General features: G+C 45.8%; 1 protein-coding gene across 2 annotated transcripts in view; it reads left to right on the top strand.

The window, feature by feature from the left end:
- LOC129696141 (copine-3-like) overlaps positions 1-9894 on the top strand; it is a 52801-nt gene continuing 42907 nt past the window's right edge. Inside the window, exons 1-2 of one of the 2 annotated variants that reach the window (XM_055633651.1) lie at positions 1-310; positions 9574-9710. In XM_055633651.1, coding sequence (XP_055489626.1) covers positions 9582-9710 — 129 coding nt within the window. In that variant the 5' untranslated portion in view covers positions 1-310; positions 9574-9581. Of the gene's footprint in view, positions 311-9570; positions 9711-9894 lie in introns of both variants that reach the window. The other variant, XM_055633650.1, reaches the window with a different exon arrangement.

The raw sequence follows: 9894 nt of genomic DNA, 5'->3' as shown, positions 1-9894 counted from the left end.
ACCGCCCCTGGATAGATTTGACAGCGAGCCAGGGCGGAGACTGGGAAAGGGTGCATGCACGCAGCAAACTCGGATTAAACCATCCCCCGTGAAAACTTGCTGGGGGAGTTTTTCTTTTTGAAAACGCATTTGGAAACATCTATGTTTGAAATATTTTAATCTCAGTTGAACGCCGTGGGGTTGAAAGGTGAAGAGAGAGGGAGGGAGGCAGGAGACGGGACACCCAGCCCAACCCTACTTTACACTGCTCTGCAGGAAGTCAGTAACTGACCCCAACAGCTCAGCCAATTGCACCTTTAATTAAACCTGAGTAAGTAGGCATTTTCGCTGCTTTTGCTTTGTTTTTCAGGGCGAGTGTTTGTCGGTGTTCACTTCACTCCTTCGCTGCCGTATCTTTTAACGTGATACTTTGTTTTGCGTTTTGTTGTGTTAGTTTCCATGGGTGTTGTCATCGTGGAAGGAATGTAGTCTCGCTAGTAATGATCAATGATCGTATAGCAGAGCTCTGCTACAGGATCTTTGGTAATGATTAAACCGCACAGGAGGCTAATCCTGCAGAGAATGATTAGTCTGCAATGCCAGTGAGCCCCGCCATGTATAAATTCCTTTAACCCTTGCATTCCCTCTCTCTCTCTCTCACTGTCTGTCCCTCCTCCACCCTATAAGAACCCTTACTTTCCCTTTCTCTCTCTGTGCCTCCCCACCTTACCATTGTTTCCGCTCTCTCCCCGCCCTCCCCCACCCTAGTTCTCCCCCTAATTTCAGTCCTGATTAATTTTACTGATTATATGCCTCCTTGTCACCTTCCCCTCAGCTAACAATGAACCATTCCACATTTCCTTGATCGACGTCTCCCTTGATCTATTGTTTTCACACCTTGCCCTTCCATATCTCTGGCCTCCTTCTCCTCAAACTCTCAGTCTGAAGGAAGGCCTTGACCGGAAACATCACCCATTCCTTCTCTCCAGACATGCTGCCTGCCCCGCTGAGTTACTCCAGCTTTTTGTGTACTGGTTTCACTGCCACCCTGCTTGGTTTCATTGCTTGTATCCACTTCTCCACAGCCAACAATGGATCATTGTGGGCTCCACTTCTCCTTTATAATCTTTGCTGGGTTTGATTTGTTCTTTTCATACCTTTCATTCATTAGTTCTTTGTACCGTTTCATATGTTTAGTTTCCTTCTCCCCTGACTCTCAATCTAAAGAAGGGTCTCGACCCGAAACGTCACCCATTCCTTCTCTCCACCGAATAACTCCCTGACCGGTTGAGTTATTCCCCCATTTTGCGTCTATTTTCAGTGTAATCCAGCATTTCCAGTTCCTTCCTACATGTGTATAAATGCATTAATGCCCTGTGGATTGAGTGGGCGTGTTCTCCAAGGCATTGTGTAATCTTTCTACTTTGTAAAGGGTCCAGGGAATTTATGAGGATGTTTTCAGGACTCGAGGGTCTAAGCTATCAGGAGAGGTTGAACAGGCTCGGACCTTATTCCTCAAGGATGAGGGGTGATCTTGTGAGGAAGGTGTATATGATCATGAAAAAAATCGCCAGGATAAATGCAGTCACAGGGAATCAAGAAACAGAAATAATTGGTTCAAGGTGAGTGTGAGAAAAATTTAATAAGAACCCGAGGAACAACTTTTTCACACAGGGTGGTGGACATATGGAACAAGCTGCCAGAGGTAGTTGAGACAGGTACTATCACAATGTTTAAAACATGTTTGGACACGTGGATGGATTGGATTGGTTTAGAGGGATATGGGCCAAGCACAGGCAGGTGGAACTGGTGCAGAACAGATCAGATCAGTTCTGTTTAGTTTATCGTCACGCGTACTGAGGTACAGTGAAAAGCAATTTTTGCGTGCTAACCGGTCAGAGGAAAGACAATACACAATTCCATTTGAGCCATTTGCAGTGTATAGATAGATTTAAGAGTGTGGAGCGATTGTAATATGTGATTGTAGATCTGCTTCTGTGGCTAGTTTGCAAACAGTCACCTGGGTTGAGTGCTGTCTTGGAAGCAAACTTCCAACAACAAATATGGAACATGTTAGTCGGTGTGGGCAAGTTGGGCCGAGAGGCTGTTTCCAAGCTGTATGACTTGTTGGGAAAACTACCTCCTCTGTCAGCTCATTCCATACACCCACCAACCTCTGTGTGGAAAAAGTTGCCCCTCGGGTTCCTATTAAATCTTTTCTCTCTCGCCTCGAACCGTTCTTGATTCCCCTACTCTGAATAAATGACTCCTGAAATAAATGTAAGAAATGGAGAAGAAAGTGGAAGTTAGCGGATAATGTATTTGTTTACGGTAGGTTGAGGCAGACATAAAACCATCAATCAAACGGAAATGATTATAGCACATTTGGGGGAAATGAGTGAAGTCAAAGGAGAAGCTGCTCAATGCGATGTTACTACAGATAGCTTGAAACATAGAAAATATGTGCAGGAGTAGGCCCTTTGAGCCAGCACCGCCATTCAATGTGATCATGGCTGATCATCCAAAATCAGTAGCCCGTTCCTGCCTTCTCCTCATATCCCTTGATTCCTTTAGCCCTAAAAGCTAAATCTAACTCTCCCTTGAAGGGGAGTGGAGGCTGTGGTTGAAGGGCTTCAGATCAAGGAGGAAGTGGTCAACTCTGGAAAGAAATGGAGATGTAAGGGGATGGGAAAAGGTCATGTAATAGGAGCAGCATTAGCCCATTCGGCCCATCAAGTCTACTCCACCATTCATAGAAACATAGAAAATAGGTGCAGGAGTAGGCCATTCGGCCCTTCGAGCCTGCACCGCGATTCAATATGATCATGGCTGATCATCCAACTCAGTATCCCATCCCTGCCTTCTCTCCATAATCCCTGATCCCTTTAGCCACAAGGGCCACATCTAACTCCCTCTTAAATATAGCCAATGAACTGGCCTCAACAACCTTCTGTGGGAGAGAATTCCAGAGGTTCACCACTCTCTGTGTGAAAAATGTTTTTCTCATCTCAGTCCTAAAAGATTTCCCCCTTATCCTTAAACTGTGACCCCTTGTTCTGGACTTCCCCAACATCGGGAACAATCTTCCTGCATCTAGCCTGTCCAACCCCTTAAGAATTTTGTACGTTTCTATAAGATCCCCCCTCAATCTTCTAAATTCTAGCGAGTACAAGCCGAGTCTATCCAGTCTTTCTTCATATGAAAGTCCTGACATCCCAGGAATCAGTCTGGTGAACCTTCTCTGCACTCCCTCTATGGCAAGAATGTCTTTTCTCAGATTTGGAGACCAAAACTGTACGCAATACTCCAGGTGTGGTCTCACCAAGACCCTGTACAACTGCAGTAGAACCTGTTCAAGAAGGAACTGCAGATGCTGGAAGATCGAAGGTACACAAACATTGCTGGAGAAACTCAGCGGGTGCAGCAGCATCTATGGAGCGAAGGAAATAGGCGACGTTTCGGGCCAAAACCCTTCTTCAGACTGATGGGGGGTGGGGGGGGGAGAAGGAAGGAAAAGGGGAGGAGGAGGAGCCCGAGGGCGGGCGGATAGGAGGGTGGGGAGGAGACAGCTAGAGGGTTAAGGAAGGGGAGGAGACAGCAAGGGCTAGCAAAATTGGGAGAATTCAATCTTAATGCCATCCGGACGCAAGGTCCCCAGGCGGAATATGAGGTGCTGTTCCTCCAATTTCAGCTGTTGCTCACTCTGGCAATGGAGGAGACCCAGGACAGAGAGGTCGGATTGGGAATGTGAGGGGGAGTTGAAGTGCTGAGCCACCGGGAGGTCAGGTTGGTTATTGTGGACTGAGCGGAGGTGTTCGGCGAAACGATCGCCCAACCTACGCTTAGTCTCCCCGATGTAAATCAGCTGACACCTAGAGCAGCGGATGCAGTAGATGAGGTTGGAGGAGATGCAGGTGAACCTTTGTCGCACCTGGAACGATTGCTTGGGACCTTGAATGGAGTCGAGGGGGGAGGTGAAGGGACAGGTGTTGCATTTCTTGCGGTTGCAACGGAAAGTGCCCGGAGAGGGGGTGGTGCGGGAGGGAAGGGAAGAATTGACAAGGGAGTTGCGGAGGGAGCGGTCTTTGCGGAAGGCAGACATGGGGGGAGATGGGAAGATGTGGCGAGTGGTGGGGTCACGTTGGAGGTGGCGGAAATGGCGGAGGATTATGTGTTGTATTTGCCGGCTGGTGGGGTGAAAGGTGAGGACCAGGGGGACTCTGCCCTTGTTGCGAGTGCGGGGATGGGGAGAGAGAGCAGTGTTACGGGGTATGGATGAGACCCTGTTGTGAGCTTCATCTATGGTGGCGGAAGGGAATACCCGTTCCCTGAAGAATGAGGACATTTCTGATGCCCTGGTATATACAGTAGAACCTCCCTGCTCCTATACTCAAATCCTTTTGCTATTGAATGCTAACATACCATTCGCCTTCTTCACTGCCTGCTGCACCTGCATGCCTACCTTTAATGACTGGTGTACCATGACACCCAGGTCTCGTTGCATCTCCCCCTTTCCTAATCGGCCATCATTCAGATAATAGTCTACTTTCCTGTTTTTGCCACCAAAGTGGATAACCTCACATTTATCCACATTCAATCATGGCTGATCTATCTCTCCCTCCTAACCCCCATTTTTCTGCCTTCTCCCCATAACCCCTGACACCCGTATTAATCAAGAATCTATCTCTGCTTTAAAAATATCCATTGACTTGGCCTCCGCAGCCTTCTGTGGCAGATGATGAAAAAATGATGTGTACAATTAACAACATTTAAGACATTGAGACAGGTAATTGGATGATAGTAAAGGATTTGAGGGATATGGGCCAAACGCAGGTAGGTCAGAGTAGCGTAGATGAGGCATCTTGTTTGGCACGGGCAAAGTGGGCCGAGGGGTCAGTTTCTTTTCTCTGACTGTCTCGGAAATTGGAAATATCGGAGGTATTGTTGGGAAGAGATTGAAAGAAGGAAAATAAATTAGATGGAAAAAAATAACTTGTATGGTCAAAAACTGATTGAAGCAATAGGCCTGGCAGGTCTTTGGGAAGGAGAAGCAGCCTTCACCCGGAGAAAACCCGTGCGGTCACGGGGATAACATACAAACTCCGTACGGACAAAAACAGCAACTCTACCGTACTGCACCTGGATAATTATTGTCTTCAAGTGGGAAGCATTGATTGACATAGGCAAAGGTTAAAGATGTCTGCAAATGGGCGGCAGGTTGGTACAGCGGTAGTGTTGCTGCCTTACAGCGGCAGAGACCCGGGTTCAATCCTGACTGCGGGTGCTGTCTGTACAGAGTTTGTACGTTCTCCCCGTGACCTGTGTGAGTTTTCGCCTTTGGTTTCTTACCACATTCCAAAGACGTACAGGTCTGTAGGTTAACTGGCTCGGTATAAATGTAGAAATTGTCCACAGTATCGGATGGTGTTAATGTGCAGGGCTCGTTGTCAGTGTGGACTCGGTCGGCTGAAGGGCCTGTTTCCGTGCTGTATCTTAAGAAACTAAATGCTCTTGGTAGTTGGCTCACTCGGGTTTGGAGGACACGGCAGGGGACTTCATCTGGGACTATTGCTTTAATAGGAACCTGAGGGGCAACATTTTTATACAAAGGGTGGCAGAAATATGGAATGAGCAACCGGAGGAGGTAGTTGAGGCAGGTACTAACATAATGTTTTAAAAAAAACATTTGGACAGTTACTTGGATAATTCATGTTTATATGTTCCAAGTGCATAATAAGGCCATTCAGCCCATCAAGTTTACCCCTGACGTCTTTACTAATCAAAAATAGGATAGGCTTAGAGGAATATGGGCCAAACGCAGGCTGGTGGGACTAGTATAGATGGGGCAAGTTGATCTGCGTGGGCAAGTGGGCCGATGGGCTTGTTTCCACTCTAAGACTCTATGAATAGTTACTCCAGATTGCGGGATCACATGGTGTTCTTTTATACTACAATTTTGGCCATGCCTTGCCTGTGTTAGTTCTGCAATTCTTTCTTAAAACTCCTTGTACTCACCTAGCTGTCTTTTAAGATATTTATCCCAATCTTTTGACTATGCTTTTTGATCATCTATCTGAAATTTCTCAGATCTAAGTTACTCTGATAATTTTGTGAAGCATCCCAGGAGTTTTCAACATTAAGGGCACTCCACAAAGGCAAATGTCTCACATACACCCATCACTGAATTGGGCTCTACGGAACAAGTTTTTCATGCCGGCCAACATGCTCATCTAAACCAGTCCCATTTGCTCCCATTTGACTCATGTCCTTCTGAACCTTTCCTGTACAGGTACCTGTCCGCATGTCAATCTTTCCTCTCTCACCTTAAATATTTCCCCTCTCACTGCTTTATCTGGCAACTTATTCCAGGTATGCGCTACTCTCTATGCAGAAAACGTTGTCCCTCGGGTTCCCTACTAAATCTATCCCTTTTCATCTTCATCAAGAGTGTTTAATTGCCATATGTACCAACAATGGAACTATACGTTCTTGTACTTATGTATTATGTATTCTCTGTGGATTGTCACCTTGTCGTGGTGGAGAAGCTTGTGTGTCAGATTCAGATTCAACTTTAATTGTCATTGTCAGTGTACAGTACAGAGACAACGAAATGCAGTTGTCCATGTGTGTACCTGTTATCCTGAGAGCGATGCCGTCTGGAGCTATGCTCCTGGTAGGGCCACCCATGGCAGTCACGGTGGCGCAGCGGTAGAGTTGCTGCCTTGCAGCAAAATGCAGCGCCAGACACCCGGGTTTGATCCCAACTACGAGTGCTGTCTATATGGAGTTTGTACGTTCTCCCCATGATATGCGTGGGTTTTCTCCTAGATCTTCGGTTTCCTCCCACACTCCAAAGACGTACAGGTTTGTAGATTAATTGGCTTGGTTAATTGGTTTGATAAATGTAAAAAAATGTCCATATCAAATTGTCCAGTGTTGAATGATGCTCTACCTCGAGCTTTTCAGCGTACTACATCCAGATCCAGGTAAGGTCGAGGGGGAGGTCTCTGACAAAGAGCAACCCAACCAAGGCCTCAAATGTGGAACAGGCGGAGGATGATGGCTGACCTTAGTGGAGCGTCACAGCGTCTGGGAAGGCGGATGAAGGCTGCAGCAGAAAAAGGGTCTCTGGTCGTCTTGGACTACATGCCACTGGATCCTGACCCAGATCTGTCATGGACTGTGGGGTGGCTGTCTGTGCACCAGTCTCCCCACGTTAAACAAAGTCACGTGCAGGCGTCCTCCATATAGGGAATAGCACCCTGGAGACACCCAAGGTCAGCCATGACCGAAGGGGGCCAAACAATTATGTATTGATACATTCTTGCTTCCTACAGCTTCACATCTGTGTACATGGAATACACAGAGAAATACATAATAATCAATAATATAGGCGTATAATAACCGTAATACAAGCTCACAAAGTAGTTTTACCAAAGACACACCCATGCCCTCCAGTTAATGTTTTCCCCTTCCCTGAAAAAAGATTGAATTCACCCTATCCATGCCCTTCATAATGTTACTAGATCACCGGGCAGTCATCTGCATTCTGAGAATTAAAGTCCCAGCCTGCCCACCCTCTCCCTATAACTCAGTCCCTGAAGTCCTGACAACATCCTTGTAAATCTTCTCCATACTCTTCCCAGCTTAATGGCATTGCTATTCCTAAAACTGTCCCATGTTCCCAGACTAGAATATGTACCAACAATCACCAGACACAGTGGCGCAGTGGTAGAATTGCTACCTTGCAGCACCATAGACCCAGGTGTGATCCTAATCTAACTGTTTACAGGGAACTTTCTGGTAACCTAAATAATTGATAAAGCAGCCTTGTCTTCATAGATGTAATTAAATGGAGATAAGGTACAGGTGTTGAAAGTAATACCTGCCTATCAGGTGAGAGTTGTAAATCATTCCAACTGGGAACATAAAAGGCCAACACAGGCTTCTAGGATTAAAAATGTTCATCTTTCTCTTCTTTCACATGAGTTTCCAAATTAGGTCCTAAAGTCATAAGGAATAGGAGTAGAATTAAGCCATTTGGCCCATCAAGTCTACTCCACCATTGGATCATGGCTGGTCTATCTCTCCCTCCTAACCACATTCTTCTGCCTTCTCCCCATAACCTCTGAGGGGGAGGATGGGCAGATGGACTCTATTCTTTGGTGCGCAGGAGACTGAGGGGTGATCATCTAGACATATATCATGACTGAAATAGATAGGGTAGATGCATAGAGTCTTTTACCCAGGGTTGGGGAATTAAGAACCATAGGTATAAGGGGAGTATTTCAGTATAGGAGTAAAGAGGTTCTTCTGCAGTTGTATAGGGCTCTGATGAGACCACATGTGGAGTATTGTGTACAGTTTTGGTCTCCTAATTTGTGGAAGGACATCCTTGTGATTGAGGCAGTGCAGCGTAGGTTCACGAGATTGATCCCTGGGATGGCGGGACTGTCTTATGAGGAAAGATTGAAAAGACTAGGCTTGTATTTACTGGAGTTTAGAAGGATGAGGAGGGATCTTATAGAAATATATAAAATTATAAAAGGACTAGACAAGCTAGATGCAGGAAAAATGTTCCCAATGTTGGGCGAGTCCAGAACCAGGGGCCTCAGTCTTAGAATAAAGGGGAAGCCATTCAAGACTGGGGTGAGAAAAACGTTTCCACCCAGAGAGTTGTGAATTTGTGGAATTCCCTGCCACAGAGGGCAGTGGAGGCCAACTCGCTGGATGGATTTAAGAGAGAGTTAGATAGAGCTCTAGGGGCCTGTGGAATCAAGGGATATGGGGAGAAGGCAGGCACGGGTTATTGATTAGGGACGATCAGCCAAGTGTTCGGCACAGACTAGAAGGGCCAAGATGGCCTGTTTCCGTGCTGTAATTGTTATATGATCACAATGAATGGCGGTGCTGGCTCGAAGGGCCGAATGTCCCCCTCCTGCACCTATTTTCTATGTTTCTATGGGAGAGGGGGAAGATTTATTAGGAACCTGAAGGATGACTTTTTCACACAGAGTGGGTATATGGAATGAGTTGCCAGATGATGTAGTTGAGGCAGGTATAAAAGCATTTACAAGACACGGGCAGGTACATGGATAGAAAAGGGGATATGGGCAACAGTATGATACTAACTTGGATGGGGCATCTTGGACAGCATGGATGAATTGGGCCGAAGGGCCCATTTCCTTGCTGCATGGCTTAGTAGCAAGCTGCATCTGTTCAGAAAAAATCTAGTAAATCTCTTGCGCCTAAACTGTGTCACATTATTATTGAACCATTAACTGTGTAGCTGTCCACAGATGGTGCCTAATCTGCTGAATATTGGAAGCAGCTGTTTACATTTCGGTTGCAACATCTGCAGTATTTGGCTTTTGCGTGCAACATTTTAAGAGCAAATGAATTGCCTGCATGCTAGTCTTGGTAATAATTTTGAAGGTGGACCAAAAGGGGCAGAGCCAATTGCAAAAGCAACAGTTACTGTACAAGAATGGGACAAAACTTTTCTATTTTCATTGCATTTCATTTAAAAGTCGGCAATTGAGTTTTTCTATTTATTTATTTTTTTTCCCCTCTCTCTCTCTCTGCATTTAGCAGATTAACAGATGGCCCAGTGTGTGACTAAAGTTGAACTGAGCATTTCTTGTGAGAATCTCTTGAATAAAGATGTCGGATCTAAATCTGATCCGCTGTGTGTGTTCTTCATAAGCACTGGCGAAAATCAGTGGGCTGAGGTAAGCTGTTAATTTTCATAAATATTTCCTCGAGTTTATCGTGTTCTTATTCAAGATTTCAAACATTGGACACATTTTATTTCTAAGTGGTTTAATTAACCAGAGGTGGGACTTGGTGAATCTTCTTCAGTCTTGTCAAAAACATGGATGGCACAAATTGGTAGAGCTACTGCTTCACTGCGCC

The sequence above is a fragment of the Leucoraja erinacea genome, chromosome 4 (genome assembly GCF_028641065.1).
Source record: "Leucoraja erinacea ecotype New England chromosome 4, Leri_hhj_1, whole genome shotgun sequence".
Classification (NCBI taxonomy): domain Eukaryota; kingdom Metazoa; phylum Chordata; class Chondrichthyes; order Rajiformes; family Rajidae; genus Leucoraja; species Leucoraja erinaceus.
The sequence above is the reverse complement of the archived record's forward strand: the minus strand, read 5'-3'. Positions and strand labels throughout refer to the sequence as shown.